The following is a 16020-nucleotide window of genomic DNA, read 5'->3' on the forward strand; positions in this document are numbered from 1 at the left end:
TTATTTCTGAATTCCATTGCTTACAGCGAGATAGTTCCGGACCGTCAGATGCCGGCCGTAATTGTAGGGAATCTGTCACAGCCTGCGGGCTAAGGGCTCTGAATTTTTTTTGCCGTTGTCTTTTTTGTATTCTCTGCGTTTTATTAATTATAATTATAATGTGTTCTTGCGCTTCGGGGTTTTATGCGTTGTAGTTAAGTCTTCTCTAGTTTACATTTAAGTTGCAATTGTGCTTGGATACTTCCAACTCTCTTGGAGATTTTGCAGGTATACGATTCACTTTTGTAATTAGAATAGTTATTTGCAACATTCTTAAGACTCTTGGGTTTAATCGCTTTGCGAAGGATTGCTTCGTGTACTACACAGTGCTAACTACTCGGTGCTAGGTTCTAGCGCTGATCCTTTCCTAGTGATATTCTGACTGAGTTGTTCCGAGTTATCCAAGACCTTGTAAGTTCTACTGTGCTTTTTTTTTGTCTCCTTCTCCTTTAAAAAAAATCCTAGTTTTGCTTAACCTTTCAGAGTCTCTGTGTAAACTTGCTCTTGAATCCAAAGTTGTAGCTTCACACGATGCCAATTTCACCTTGCATTTACATATTGTGTAGTAGTGAAAGGAGAGACGAATCTCTGGAATTCTCTACTCCAGAGATTTGTCAAAGTCTAGCTAATTAATTGTATTTAAAATTAACAGGTATTTTTTTTGAGAGATAAAGAATTGGTGGCTATGGGGCTTCTTAGTTATTTTGGATCCTAAGAACCAGACTGACTTTTTCCACCTCGAGTCCCTGACTGTTATCGTTGACATTAGAGTCCATGTGCCGATTGTTAGCAGCAGCTGAACCGGGAGCTTGGCAAACCAAAGCCTGCAATTCCATGTACTGTACTGTAAGATCATTTCTCGTACTCAATCATACAATTGCCTCAAGAGATTGATCTGTTCCGAGTCCACATATATCTAAAACGGAAAGGTGAATTTTCATTTTGTGCGATAGTGTTTGAATCGGCGACATGGAATTGTTATGTTTTTCTACTTCACGGGAAAGGGCTAGAGTTTCAGAAACTCACACAAAATGCTGGAGTGACTGAGCAGGTCAGGCGGCGCCTATGGAAAGGAATTAAGACGATTCGGACGGAGACGCTTTATTCCTTCTATCGATGCTGCTGAGTTCCTCCGGCATTTTGTGTGTGATACTTTGGATTTCCAGCAACGACAGAATCTCTTGAGTTTAGTGTTTCCATATTGATAGTTTTCTGTTTGAAAGTGTTGAGTGTCAGGTTCTTTAATCTTGATTGCAATTTCGATTGTATTGTGGAAATGGCTTCGACCAGTCCTGGTGTGATCTATGGTGAAAGCTCATACGGTCACTCGCTCCCAGTAGCAGCTGTTTGTCCTTGCCAAACTGCCCTGAAATTGTCTTCAGTGCAATTCACAGTTTGAATCTCAAAAGACACCTACCTCTCTGTCTTACCAAGTTCTGCGCACTGCAGCGGTGATAACACACGAATAATCTTCTTTCAACGATGTTTCGGCCATCCAGAAGCAGATGTTCGTTGCATTAATGAGAAGCTTTATTTGTTGTTTTTTTTCTGATAAAACTGAAAACTTATGAAACGTAAGAGCAACTGAAACAGACCTCACCGGTATCTCGCCAAGGTTGCACTGAAGCTATAGGGAGTGTTCCAGGAAATAGACATCACCCTGGTGTCAAAACGCTGATCATAAGTTAAATTAATGCCCATTCGTGTATCTACGCCTTGATGGTGGTTTGTTGGGGCCAGAGATTTATCAGACTTTCTCACCCGCGATTGACGAGAATCAGAATCGATATCTCAGGACTGAGAGCGGCCTGACATTACTTCCATAAATTCAACTTATCTGAACACACACAACCTGCAGCAAAATGCATTTTAGTGAGAATGCTGGATTGTGCACAGCTATTCTTTTCACTTTTCCCTTTGTTGTTAATGGTAAGAAGTTCCACGATAAGTATAAGAAATTATAAGAAATTATTAATCCAGTATAAGAAATGATATATTTTAATATTTCTTTGGAAATTGGATGTGATCGAAGGGGTTATATGGTATAATACGCGGTGGAAGTGAAATGCTGAGTCGAACGGTCAATTCAATAAACAAAACAACTTTGGTAAGGTAACATATGATAAAACTGCGGGAAACTGAAGCGGGTGTGCGTGGCTGGGGTATAGAGGGCAGTGCTCCGAAGCAGAAAGGTTTTTCAAAGAACTGGCATCTGCTGGATGGACTGATTAAACTCGGTATGGGTATTTTCCCCCATTCCGGACAGAATCACAAGTTACCGAATGAAAACTGTCTGGGACAACTGAGGGACAGAACTGATGCTGGTTCTAATGCGTATATTATCAATTTAGACAATCTCACAACACCGGTATTGTTTTCATCAGTTGGTGCATACTGTAAACAATTTGGTTTTCTGTAAGGTGCCACATGAGTCGGTCTCTCCACTGATTCCAGTCCATCGTTAGTAATAAATATTACCGATGTCGAAGAATGTCTCAGACATGGGGAAAGGAAAGTTCCAGTGTTAAACCCGTCGGATTTAAGAACATCACGTGGTGATGAAATATATGAAACACAGTGAACTTTTGTAGCAATTAGTTATGCTATGAATTAAACATTTTTTATTATTTAGTTATTGTCCATTTATATTAAAACAGTTACTATTTCTTTCAGTCGCTGTAACACCGGAAGTACATTCGGAACGTTTGAACGGAATCGTTGGCCAGACCGTACATTTCCCCGCCTGTCATAAAGTTTCAGACATTCAAGGGTATCTGCGGATCAAATGGAACAGAGCAGGGAAGGAAATTGTGGATTATCGTTGCCCGTCCAACAGAAGGCACAGTTTTGCTGGATGTAGTCAGCGAAACACCAATCCCGACCAATATGAACACCGGACAGCTTTTTCTCTGGCGAATGCATCCTTGCTGCTGAGAGATTTGCAGATCAGCGACAGCGGGGTTTATGAATTAGCCATCTCCCACGAAAAGGGAACGGAAATTTGCAGCTTCGATTTGACAGTCCAACTCCATGATAGAACCGACACCGGCAGCAGGAACAAAACCGGGAATGGAATCTACACCGGGAATAGAACCGACACTGCGAATGAAAAAAGTTGGTATATTTCCTAGGTTTGGAGTAATTTCGTCCAACTGTTAAAGTTTGACCACTTAGAGACCGCTCCTGCATTTAATTTGATCTTGAGAGCTCATTTTCCACATCCTCCTTTCCCAACAAACCTTTTTTCCCCTTTATAACCAAATCAATTGGAATCAATCTTGATTGTTCCGTGCAACCAAACATTCGAAGTTGGAGAATACCGAAGTCTCACTTCTCCTTTGGAAAATCATTTTCTTCTTGCGCTACTCCGAGATGTGATTAGATTAAACATCCTGTTCAGGGGAAACAACATTTCTGCACCCATTCTTCCACGTCCCATGGAATCCTGTATAAAATGTTTTAATGTGATCATTTGTTATTGTTCTGAATTCCAGTGTAGGCCCAGACTGTTTAATCTCTCTTCATATGACAAATTTTAAGAATCAGCTGAGTAACTGTTAATGAAATCGCTTCATCACAGGTAGTTAAGGAGACAGGATCTGCTAAATACGATATTCTGGGTGCAATCTCTCAAAGGCTCAATGTATAAGGGTAAGCTGTTTTGTAAATGGAGAGAAAATGCAAAAAAGTGAGGTGCAACGAGACTTGGGAGTCCTTGTGCAGGGCTCCCTATAGGTTATTTGCAGGTTGAATCTATGGCGAGAAAGGCATTCATTTCAAGAGGACTAGAATATAAAAGCTTGGATGAAATGTTGAGACTTTGTAAAGCACTGAGGCCTAATTTTGAGTACTATGAGCAGTTTGGGGCGCCTGATCTTAGAACAGAGGTGCTGACACTGGAGAAAGTTTACAGAAGGTTCACGACTATGATTCTGGGATTGAGTGGCTTGTCGTATGAAGAGTGCTTAATGGCTTAGAGCTTGTATTCATTGGAATTCAGAAGAATGAAGGGTGACTGAATTGAAACTTTCTGAATGGTGAAAGGCCTTAATAGAATATATGTTGAGAGGATGTTTCCTATGGCAGGATAGTCTAAGAACAGTGGACATGGCCCCAGATTAGAGGGGCATCCTCTTAGAATGGAGCTGAGGAGGATTTTGTTTAGCTGGAGAGTGGTTAATCAATGGATAACTTTGCCACAGGCAGCTGTGGAAACCATCTTTACTTATATTTAAGGTGAAGGTAGAAATATTCTTGATTCATCAAGGCATGAAGAGGTATGGGAAAAAGGTAGGTGACTGGGAGGAAAATTGGATCAGCCATGATCCAATTTAGTCCAATTCTGCTCCTACATCTCGTGGTGTTTTACAAATCCATTGTGGTGTATGGAGAGCTATCTGAGTGTAAGTAATATTGTTCACCTCTTGAGTATTTTCACCAGACTGAAGTGCAATAAATAAGAATTCTTTTTCCAGAAATAGCCATTTGCCATATTATTCCTCTGTGGGCTCCTTAAGATTAACCTCACTATTAGTCTTTTTTGACAGTGGTACAACTGTTTCTACTTTATGTATTTGTTCTCTTTCCCTTTGCAAACTATTAATGGAACAGCAGTTACCTAATTCTTGTCTATTCTGTAGCCAATATTTTGCAGTGATTTTAATACCTTTCATGTTATCTTTCATTCTTTTTACACCTGCAGTCTCATTCTATAGATCTTTCTGCAACAGAAACAATTTTTTCCTAGGTTGTTTTGTGAAAACCTTTATGACTTTCAGCATCATTTTCTATTGCAGTATGAAAACTAAATAAAACAACACAAACCTTAAAAGAATTGATGTCGTTCACTGTAGGGGTCATTTTCAAAAATGTTTTGGCACCCCGCAATACATTCACATCTTCCTTAGATTCTGTGTTCAGAGCAGCTCATAATCCACATGGAGCTGGCCATTGTGCACAAATATTTTGTTATATTGCCCTGTAAATAAAACCCAGATCATTACAAGCTCCTCAATTTCTTCTGACTCTTCAGATATTCCTGTATCTTTCTAATCCTGCTCCATATTTTAAACACTATTTGTACTAACCCTACTTGCTTTTAATATTCTGTTGCACACCCTCTGCCATATTTCTACGCATGGCATTATTCTATGTATGAATATATTAAATCACTATCTTGCTTATTGTTGATCAGATTTCAATGTATTCTGTCTTTTGTGGTCTTTGCAATCATGACTTGGACTCATGACATGTCTATTGTCTATCCTCATTTAAGCTATTAATATACATCAAAGCTATTTGTACCCAAAACACTGGAATATGTTGCTGTAATTGTGTTTTAACATACTGTGTGATACAATTACTACTCTTAAATAATTGCTTAATAATAAGTGCTTAAATAATTATGGCGTGGAAAGATATAGATGTAATGGGCAAAAACTTTGGCGTGGAAATGGTGATCTGAAGAGCCAGTGTCTGTGATGTACAAATATATCACTTTACTGCCATGAATAATTTATTATTAACCCACACATTTGCAATAAAGAACATGATTTCATAGTTTCAACTGCTGTTGATGCTGAGCAGTTAATCGATTAATATCTGGAATATTTGTTAATTGGGTTGTGCAGGAAAAAACGATGCTGCAATGAAGGTAAGTGAACTTTTATGGAAGAATAGAGTATACCCAATGCTCTTGAGTTCTTTATGGCTCTGTTAAAGGAGAGCAGAGGTTTGTTTTAAGAACACCAACTTTACATAATTAGTTTTTGTTATAAATTCAGACATAAATATTTACCAGAGAATGTTTTGTCAGGAGATTTATAGTTTTATGTGGTAGAATGTGATTTCTTTTTTTCCATTGGCATCATGTTTCATTCTCTGGATGTCTAAGGCCTGCTTTGATTTTGCGTTCTCTCATATTGTGTGATAACTTGCATATTTAATTCTGCTAATATGTTTATTTTCAACATATCAAAATGTGTTTGTATCTTTGTTGCCAGAAGTTATTATAACTTCATAAGGTATAATTTGCTTCCAGTTTAAAATGATGCTGGTGAATATTAGCGACATCTGGTTGGTGGCCAATGAAACTAGGCAACCGATAAATCTTAATTCATAACCAGTTACTAACTCAGGATAAGAATTCATTCATCTAGAAATGATGAATGCAGTGATCATTCTGGAAAAATTAACAATTTGGGTTAGAAGTTTTATGGTTATTTGCAATTATCCACTTGATGAGGTGCCTATATTCAGATATTGGGCATATTGAGGTTGAAATCAATGGTATTTTAACATCCAGGCAAATCAACGGATATGGAGACAGATCAGCTTTCATTCCAAATGTTCTTTTGATTTTCTGTGTAGGTTCACAGTCAACACTTGCATTCATCCTTCCAGCTGTTGGCATTGCTATTATTATTATCTCCTTGCATTTCTCCATGAAAATGAGAAGAGGTAAGTCATCATGCTGTGGTTAGTTTCAGGCAATGTCCTGTCTGCATGCTACTTTCTCATTCAAGGTTCAAAGTAAATTTAATGTTGCTGTACATATGTCACCAAATGCAACTCCGGGATTCATTTATTTGGGCGGTAGTCACAGTAAATACAAGAAACACAATAAAGTCAATGAAAGACCACACCTAAACAAGACGGGCAAACAACTGACGTGCAAAAAATTAACGAAGTGTACAAATACAAAAAGGAAGAGAAAGAAATAATAATGATATTGAATAAATAAGCAATAAGTATCGAAAACATGAGATGGAGTTCACAGGTTGTGGGCACAGTTCAGTGATGTGAGTGAAGTTGTGTGAAGTTATCCCTTTGCTTCAACAGCCTGATTGTTGAGGGGTAATAACTGTTCCTGAATCTGGTGGTATGAGTCCTGAGGCTCCTGTACCTTCCTGATTGCCGCATTGAGAAGAAAACATTGACTGGATGGTGGAGGTCTTTAATAATGGATGGTGCTTTCCTATAATAGAACTCCATGTACGTTTGTAGATATGCTCAGTGGTTGTGAGAGCTTGTTGGCGCATGGCCTAGTGGATAAGGTATCAGACTAGTAATCTGAAGGTCACTGGTTTGAGCCTCAGCTGAGGCAGTGTGTTTGTGTCCTTGAGTAAGGCACTTAACAGCACATTGCTCTGCGATGACACCGGTGCCAAGCTGCTTGGATCCTAGTTCCCTTCCCTTAGACAACATCGGTGGCGTGGAGAGGCGAAGGCTTGCAGCTTGGGCAACTGCCAGTCTCCCATACAACCTTGCCCTTCCAAGGCACAAATCCATGGTCTCACGAGACTAACGGATGCCTATTCTATTCTGTGAGGGCTTTACTCCTGATGGACGGGACCATCTTGTCTTGTAGGCTTTTCCAAACAAGGGCATTGGTGTTTCCATACCAGGCTGTGAAGCAACCAGTCAATATACTTCCCGCCATTCAGCTATAGAAGTTTGTCAAAGTTTTAGATAACATGCTGAATCTTTTCAAACTTCTAAGAAATAGAGGCACTGCTGTACTTTCTACATAATAGCACTTACATGCTGAACCCAGGACAGATCCACTGAACTGATAGCACAAATAAATTTAAAGCTGCTGCCCCTCTTCACCTCTGATATCCCAATGAGTATCGGCTCAGGATCTCTCGTTACCTCGTCTTGACATTTTGTGAGAAGTTGTTGTAGCGTTACTCAGTTATGTTCAATCTTCCTCCAATATCCTCCTCCCATCCATGTAACTATTTGTTACCACTTTTGAGATGGCCAACAACACTGGGTCCAATCAGCAAGCGTATATGGCATTGGAGCTGTGCTTATCCACATAGCTTATCTGCACAGTCATAAGTATAAAGTTGGTAGAGGAGGTGGATACGTTCAGAGCTTTGTGCTGCTTCTGCGCTGATGGTGATTGTGGAGGAGATGTAGTTGTCAACCTAAACTGACTGGCATCTGCAAGTGAGGAAATCGAGTATCTAATTGCAAAAGCAGATATTGTAGCCTTGGTATTGAAGCTCAGTGATTAATTTTAAGAGTGGATAGTATTGAATGCCAATCTGTAGTCAATGAAGAGCATCCTAATGTGTGAATCCTTGCCATCCAGACATTCCAGTATTGAGTGAAGAGCAAGGAGAGTGGTATCTGCTGTTGATCTGTTATGACAGTACACAAATTGGAATGAATCCAAGTCAGTTCTCAGGCAGGAGTTGACATATTGCATTATCAATCTTTCAAAACTCTTCACCTCAGTGGATGATAGTGATAGTTATAACAGGATGATAGTTATTGATTATGCTACCACATTCTTCATAGTTACCCTACTTGAAGCAGATGAATACCTTACACTGCTGAAGTGAGAGTGTAAAGATATTGGTGAATACTCCAAACTGTTAATCAACACATGTTTTTTTTTCATACTTGGTCTGGTACCCTGTCTAGTCCAGATGTGTTCTGTGGGTTCACCCTCCTAAAAGCTGTTCTCATGTCAGCCTCAGAGTGAAATCACTGGATCACTAAGAGCTTTGGGGGTTCATGAAGGCAACTCCATGTTTTGATTGTCAAACCAAGCATAAAAGGCATTGAGTTCATCTGGGAGCAGAGCCGTGATGTCACCTATGTGTGTACAAATGTATCTAAACTTACAAATTTATGAGGATTATTATTGTAGTTAATGTAATCCTGCACGTGGAACTGAAGGAGCTACTGCTTCAATGATTATAGTGTTCTCTCTTATTGTGGGGAGAGCGAGATTAACAAACTGAATCACTTCTGAGGATTTCATTTTACTACATGGAACCAGGTATTGCATCCTTGACCAAATTCTGAAGTTTACTTTCAGCTATTTTCCAGTTGTTACAGAGTGTTAGAGTCATAGAACATTACAACACAGAAACAGGCCTTTCAGCTGATCTACTCTGTACTGAACTATTTATCTTGCTAGTCAATTGATCTGGACCCAGACCATAGTTTTCCATACTCCTCCCATCCATGTAACTATCCAAATATATCTTAAATCTTGAAACTGAGCCCACATAAATCATTTCCTCTGGGAGCTCGTTCCACACTCTTAATGGCCTATTTATGTTCCTCTTAAGTATTTCATATTTCACTCTTAACTCGTAACCTCTATTTCTAGTCCCACCCAACCTCATTGAAAAAAAGCCAGCTCACCCCATGTACCATCATCATCTTATCCACAACCATGATTGCTTTTGGCAAATATTTTTGACAGAAGTGGTTTACTTTTGCCTTACGGGAAGTTTCTTTACATGATTACTGACTCCAGCCATTATCAACACTCTTCAGAGATTGTTTGGCTGGCATCAATAGTCGCATAGCCTGGACTTATGATATGCACCAGTTGCTCATACAACCATCCATCTGCTCCCCTGGTTTCATTTGACCCTGATCAGGAGGCTAGGCAGGTGTACAGCTTACAGGCTATCTGAGGTGAGGAGTGCCTTCCACCTCCTTTGGTAGGAACCTATCACCATACCACCACCCAAATGTGTATATTTCTATTAAAGCTCACCTGTTCTTCTGTGCTGAAGAAAATAAAATCCTACCTTATTCATCCTTTTGCTATAACTCAGGTCCCCAATTCCTGCAAACATCCTTGTAAATTTGTTTGCACTATTTCAGTCTTATGGACCTCTTTCTAGTAAGTAGGTAACCAGAACTGCACACAATACTGCAAATTAGCCCTCACCAGCATCTTGTACCATTTTGACATAACATCCCAGCTCCTGTACCCAATACTTTGATTACAGAAGGCCAATATGACAAAAGCTTTCTTTATGACTCTATCAACCTGTGATATATCTTTAAAGGAATTATGGATTTGTACTACCAGATCCCTCAGTTCTACCACACTCCATTGTACCCTAATGCTCCATACCTACCCTGGTTTGTCCTCTGAAGTTGGAACACCTCACTTTTTTGCATTAAATTCCAACTTCCATTTTTCTATATGGTCCTAATTCTGGTGCAAGTATTGATAGTGTTCCTCACTGTCCACTGCACTGCCAATCTTGGTGTCATGCACAAATTTTCTGATCCAGTTATCATTCAGATCATTGATGTAGATGACAAACAACAATAGATCCACAATGATCCTTGCAGCACACCACAAGTCACTGGCCTCCAGTGAGAGTGGCAATCATTTCATACTATGTTGTGCCTTCTCCTGCAATGACAATTCTAATCCAATTTAACACCTCAACCAGTTACCAAGCATTTTTAAACATGTAGTAAAGAGTGACTGCTTTTTTTATGACTTTGACAGCAAACTTTGCCTTGAAATGAAATGTAAGACTTATTAATAGGATTTTAATTCTACCCACAACTTTTATGGATTTTAAAAATACCCAGTGATTTACAAATTAAACACTCCTTTGCAAAGTATAGCTATTACATTAATATTGGTTTGTTACATTTCCTTTGAACTTCTTCTGGGTTTATTCATTTCCTCTAGTTTTTTTTCTAAGCTTTTTCTCTCCATAATCATCCAGCTCTTTATTTTGGGATACATTTTCTTTCTATCTAAGCGTATCTGTTCCATGTGATTGTGATTGTTTCCAAAAGTTCTGATATTTCCTATTCTTGCTGAATTTCTGAAGAAAAGTTACTTCTGTTTTATTTTGTTGATGTCAGAACATGAGTCTAATTTATATGGAGCTGAAAGCATTTGCAGACAATGTTATAAGGAGTAATTTTTCTTTAGAATTTCAGTAGGCTATAGAAAATATTGGAAACAGTTTATCAATTTATAAAGCAAATATATGAAGTAGGTAACCTTAAGAAAAAAATAATCTTATCCCTAATAAAGAGCTGGGTTATTACAAGGAATTAAGAAATTTAGAAGCAATTGGCTAAACAATGTTAAAGTGAACTGTATTTCTGGTTTTGTGGTAGTATTTTTAAATACAAATGTGCATTTATGTTCTGAAATTAAATGCTTTATGGAAGATGTTGGTCTATTTTGGGTTGATTCCTTCTGGCCAATCAAGTGTCTAACCACAAGGAAACCATATTTTATTAGTTTCCAATTCAGGCTGCTTATGAACTTGGCACTTGTTTACCTGCACTTCACTCACTCAAGCCTATGTCTCTCAGCTTACACTCTCATTTACAAAACCCAAATACTGCAAATGCTGATAAACCAAAATACTACAAGCTCTTTTAAAGTCAGGCAGTGTATTTCATGTGGAGAACAAAACAGAGTTAATTTTAAAGTTAACTAGTCTCTGATAAAATGTTATCCAACTGAAAGTGTAAGCTAGTTTTCTTGCTCAATTGATGCTGCCTGACCTGCTCAGCACTATAATTTTAATTAGTTGAGATTTATTTCTTTACTCAAGGAAGTTTACATGGAGATTGACAGAGGAGCTAGAGATCACCAGAAAAGCCTGGATTGCTACTGATGTTTAACTAAATAAACAATACAGTTTAACACTATAGAGAAAGATTTAACTTACTGCCGGTAGGTTTACTTCTATTGACACAACATATCTACTCAGCCCCACTGCCATGTCAGCAGTTCCAAGGTGTTCCAGGAAAACATATTAACTGGTTTGTATATTGTAAGTATATACTCACAACTTTTGAAGTGCCTGCATGGATTTATAATAATACTCATTTTGTTTCTACTTGCTAAGCTTTCAACCAATACTCTATATGTGCCATACAGCTGGGAATCTGTATTTAAAGAACCACTGTGAACATTAATTTTATTGAGAAAAGATAGGAAAAGTTAACAGCTGCTGTTAGTATTGGAAAGATACTTACATGGATAGAGCATTGATTGATTGGAGACAAAGAATGGGAATAAAGGGAGCCTTTCCTGGTTGGCTGCCAGTGACTAGTGGTGTTCCACAAGGGTCTGTTTTGGAACTGCTTTTTATGTTGTAGTCAATGATTTTGATGACCAAATTGATGGCTTTGCGTCCAAGTTTGTGGACAGTACAGAAGTAGATGGAGGGGCAGATGGCGCTGAGGAAGCAGCGGCTACAGAAAGACAGATTAGGAGAATGGACAATGAAGTGGCAGATGGAACTCAGTGTTGGAAAGTGTATGATCATGCACTTCAGTAGAAGAAATCAGTGTAGACTAATTTCTAAATGGAGAGAAAATTCAAAAAAATATGAAGTGAAGGAGGACTTGGGAGTCCTCAGGCAGTATTTCACAAGGATTAATTTGCAGGTTGAGACATTTGAAAGCAAATGCAATGTTAGCAATCATTTTGAGAGGACAAGAACATAAAAGCATGGATGTAATGTTGTGGCTTTATAAGGCACTGGTGAGGCCTCACTTGGACTATTGTGAGCAATTTTGGGCCTCTTAGTGAAGAAAGTATTTGCTGACATTGGAGACAGTTCAAAGGAGGTTCACGAAAATTATTCCAAGATTGAAAGGCTTATAATATGTGGAGAGTTTGATGACTGTAGGCCTGCATTCACAGGAATTCAGAAGAATGAGAAGAATCTCATTCAAACCTATTGAATGTTGAAAGAGCTCGATGGAGAGTATGTTTCCTATGGTAGGAGAGTCGAAGACGAAAGGACTCATCTCAGAACAGAGAGACATCTATTTCAAACTGAGATGAGAAGGAATATCTTCAGCCACAGATTGGTGATTATGGAAGCTGTCTTTGGTTATATTTAAGGCAGAAGCTGATAGATTCTTTATTAGTCAAGGCATGAAGGGATATGGGGATTGGGGCTGAGAGAGAAATGGATCAGCATGATGAGGTGGTGGAAAAGACTAATTGGCCAAATGGCCTAATTCTGTTTCTATACCTTGAGGTCTAATAGGAAATAGAGCATAAGCAGCATGAACAGATTTGTCTGAATCTGCCTTAGTGGTATATAATCCCATGTAATATCTTGAGGAAGGACAGTGTTTCCATTAGGTGAGAGGTGATACTCCTTCAAGCCATTTCCATCTGTGCTATATGCATGTAGTTATTCTAGTTTGAAAATCTTACTTGACCCAACCTCAGTGTCTGAGCGGAGTGACTTATAGGCTTCTATTACCCTCTTGTTGGAAAATGTGCCTTCTGTAAACAGTCCTGAAAGGCCCTGTTTAATTTTTAAAGCAATGCTCCTTTGATCCAGTCTTTCTCAAACATCAGATTCTTTAATCACTTCATTTTGTTCCCATTCATACAACAGGACATGTGCCGTAGGTGCACTGGTCCATTTAACAGAAGTGCCACCTTGATGAACCCACCATTGTTGTTAAATCTTCCTGCCATGCATTGTTCAGAATTAAGCAATTCTGGCGAGATTTTTCTGGGTACAGCAGCCAACCAGACACACCGGCTAAGGAACAACTGTTGGGAGTTTGAAAGCTCAGGATAGAGAGTTGCACGGTGAAAAATCATTAGTTATTTCTGAAATCTCTCAAAATGTCTACCTTTTGAGTCTAAGCCCATTTCCTGTTGTTATCCAAGGATTACCTCTGATCCTTTTGCTTTCTTTCCAGCTAACTCTGTTCTGTAGAACAACCCCTGACAAGAAGCCATTAATCTAAAAGATTAACCTTTGTCACTCTCCATAGATGGTCAATGAACTGTTGGCTTTTCTTTCAGATTTGCAACATTCTTAAAATTTTTCAAATGTCTTTTTAAAAAGTCCCACAAGTAGAATTTTGCACACATAACTGCAAAGTAAAATTGCAGTAATTCAAAAGTGAGCTTAACACAAACACAAACACATTTTTGGAGTTTCTGAGCAGCTGCCAAAATACTTTTCTCATTTCTGTGTTGGTGTTTGATTCTTCCTATCACTTGTTAGGCCTGAAACTTAAATTAAGCTAACTGCAAGATCTTTGTGGCTGGCAATTTAACAGGTTATGTAGAGACTTGTAGAATAATAAAGTCTCCCTGGAGACTCTGCTTTTTAAAGGTCAGTGGTCAAACCTCATTCGTTATGGTTAGTGAGGTCTGTGAACCACCCCACCCTCCCCATCCAAACTTGAATACGACCTGGTGTGTGCCTTGACTGGTTTGCCATGGAGGTCAGAGTACACAGTCACCTTCATCCTGCCAGCATTTGTATCATTCCAAATTGCCACTGCCGATGACCTCTGCCACATCTTAAGAGAAAGCACCTACTCAAAGATACAAGAATTTACATACTTTTTAGTGAGCCTACTGAAGCAAGCTAAATAAGAATACTTGTATTGGAGATATTCCCTAAAGTACAAGCATTCACAGATGGCACACGTGTCCTTTAAAGAGTCCTCCCTGGCAAACTCTCTCCATTTTTTAGATAAGCAGTTATGTTAATATTTGCATACCTAACTGGTAAATCTCACTAGTGATGTATTTATCAGTAGTTCATTCTTTCCAAACTGTGCAGGTATGCAGCCAGTTTGATTTTCCTAAATATGCAATTATCATATTGAGCAAGCATTGATGACAACTATGTTCGCAACAAGGCCAACGACTAACTGATGCAGACCAAAAGTTTTCCTCCTCAGGTTGCAATCAAGCCCAGGAACAAGCAGGAAAGCTCAGTAGCACACTGGATCATCAGGTAAGTCAAATGATGTACTGATAGTATTGTTTTACAAGCTTGCGTGTTTGGTTCTGAACTATTTCCAAACTTTCCATTTTCCTAGCAACTGAATATATTAGACCTTAATTCCAGCGTGATGCTTGTTGTACTTCAGACAGATTGATACCTATTGTAATACTTCCTCTCTAACTGTATTAACATTTGTGCTGAACCTGCTATGCAGTCCCTATCACAGGGATATAGAAAGTATAAATATATGCAATTTGCTTTGTACTCTTATTAACACATTTGGAAGGCAGCATGGGGCAGTCAGAAGACTGCAGGCATCCTCGATTCTACCAGTAGGATGTTTATAAAATTCTGAGATTTATGTCTGTAGTTTATATTACTTTCCTTCACTTTTCTGTGTTTTCGTTCTTGTTCCCGATTTGTGGGTTGGGGTTCTGGATGGGTGATGTGTTGGGTTTTATGTGAGGGAGGTGTGGGAGATTTGGGGTTTGATGTTTTATTTGTGTGTGGGTGATATGTTAGTTTTTTTGTGTGGGAGAGAGGAGCTAGGGGGTGGTTGGTGCTGTTGGCACTTTCTTGTTTGTGTGGGAGGTGCTTGGGGATTTGATTTTGTTGTAGTTTTTTTGTAAGGGAGGGGTTCATGATTTGGAGTTTTTGATGTTGCAGGTAGGTGTTCTTTTGGGTTTTCATATGAGGCAGGGTTTGGGGGAAAGGGTTGGACTTTGCGAGTTTTGTTTCCTGTTATTTTCATGTGGAAGGGGAGGGGCATTGGTATCTTTTCTTGCACTGACTACCATTGTATTCTGTATTTCATGGCTATCTGGAAAAGACGAATATCAGAGTTGTATGCACATACTTTGACAATAAAATGAATCCTTGAATTCTTTTTTAACCAGTTCAATGAACTGTTCTCCAAAAGTGATTAGAAATAAAACAAAAAGCAGAGTTTCAAACTTGTTGAGTTAGAGATATGTGAAATAGAAATACAAAAAAATGAGATTAAGCTTTGAAGGAATTGCTGGAGCAGCTATTGTTTGAGTTGGGCAGTGTTAGAGTGGTTCAGCTTTGGCTCAACAGCTTTATCGAGAACAGGTATAGGCAAACAAAGAAGCAGGGTATAAATAAATTTCTGTTTTTCCCCCCCCCCCCCCATTTAGTACCTTGTTAGTAATACACTTTAAGTGTGTCCATATTTTATAGTATGTTGCCTGTGTGAGATGTGGGTACTTTGGCAGTCCTCTAGTCTCCCTGATAACTACATCAGTACGGAGGTGCACCAAGCTGCACCTCCTTAAAGACTGTGTCAAGGAACTGGAGCTGCAGTTCAATTGTTTTTGGCACACTCAGGAGAATGAGGAGGTGATATATAGGCGCTAGAGTGAGAAGTTGTGCTACATATTGTTACTAATGGCACAGGTATGAAAATTGAGGAGGCCCTGAAGAAAGAGTAAGG

At 38.9% G+C, this 16020-nt stretch overlaps 1 protein-coding gene across 1 annotated transcript in view; it reads left to right on the forward strand.

Moving 5' to 3' along the window:
* The window catches only part of LOC140717072 (HEPACAM family member 2-like), a 115346-nt gene that overhangs the window by 65425 nt on the left and 33901 nt on the right, over positions 1 to 16020 (forward strand). The window contains exons 4-6 of the mRNA XM_073030255.1: positions 2713 to 3153; positions 6409 to 6498; positions 14521 to 14576. Of these exons, the coding sequence (XP_072886356.1) occupies positions 2713 to 3153; positions 6409 to 6498; positions 14521 to 14576 (587 nt within the window). The remainder of the gene's footprint in view (positions 1 to 2712; positions 3154 to 6408; positions 6499 to 14520; positions 14577 to 16020) is intronic.

Source organism: Hemitrygon akajei, chromosome 2 (genome assembly GCF_048418815.1).
Source record: "Hemitrygon akajei chromosome 2, sHemAka1.3, whole genome shotgun sequence".
NCBI lineage: Eukaryota > Metazoa > Chordata > Chondrichthyes > Myliobatiformes > Dasyatidae > Hemitrygon > Hemitrygon akajei.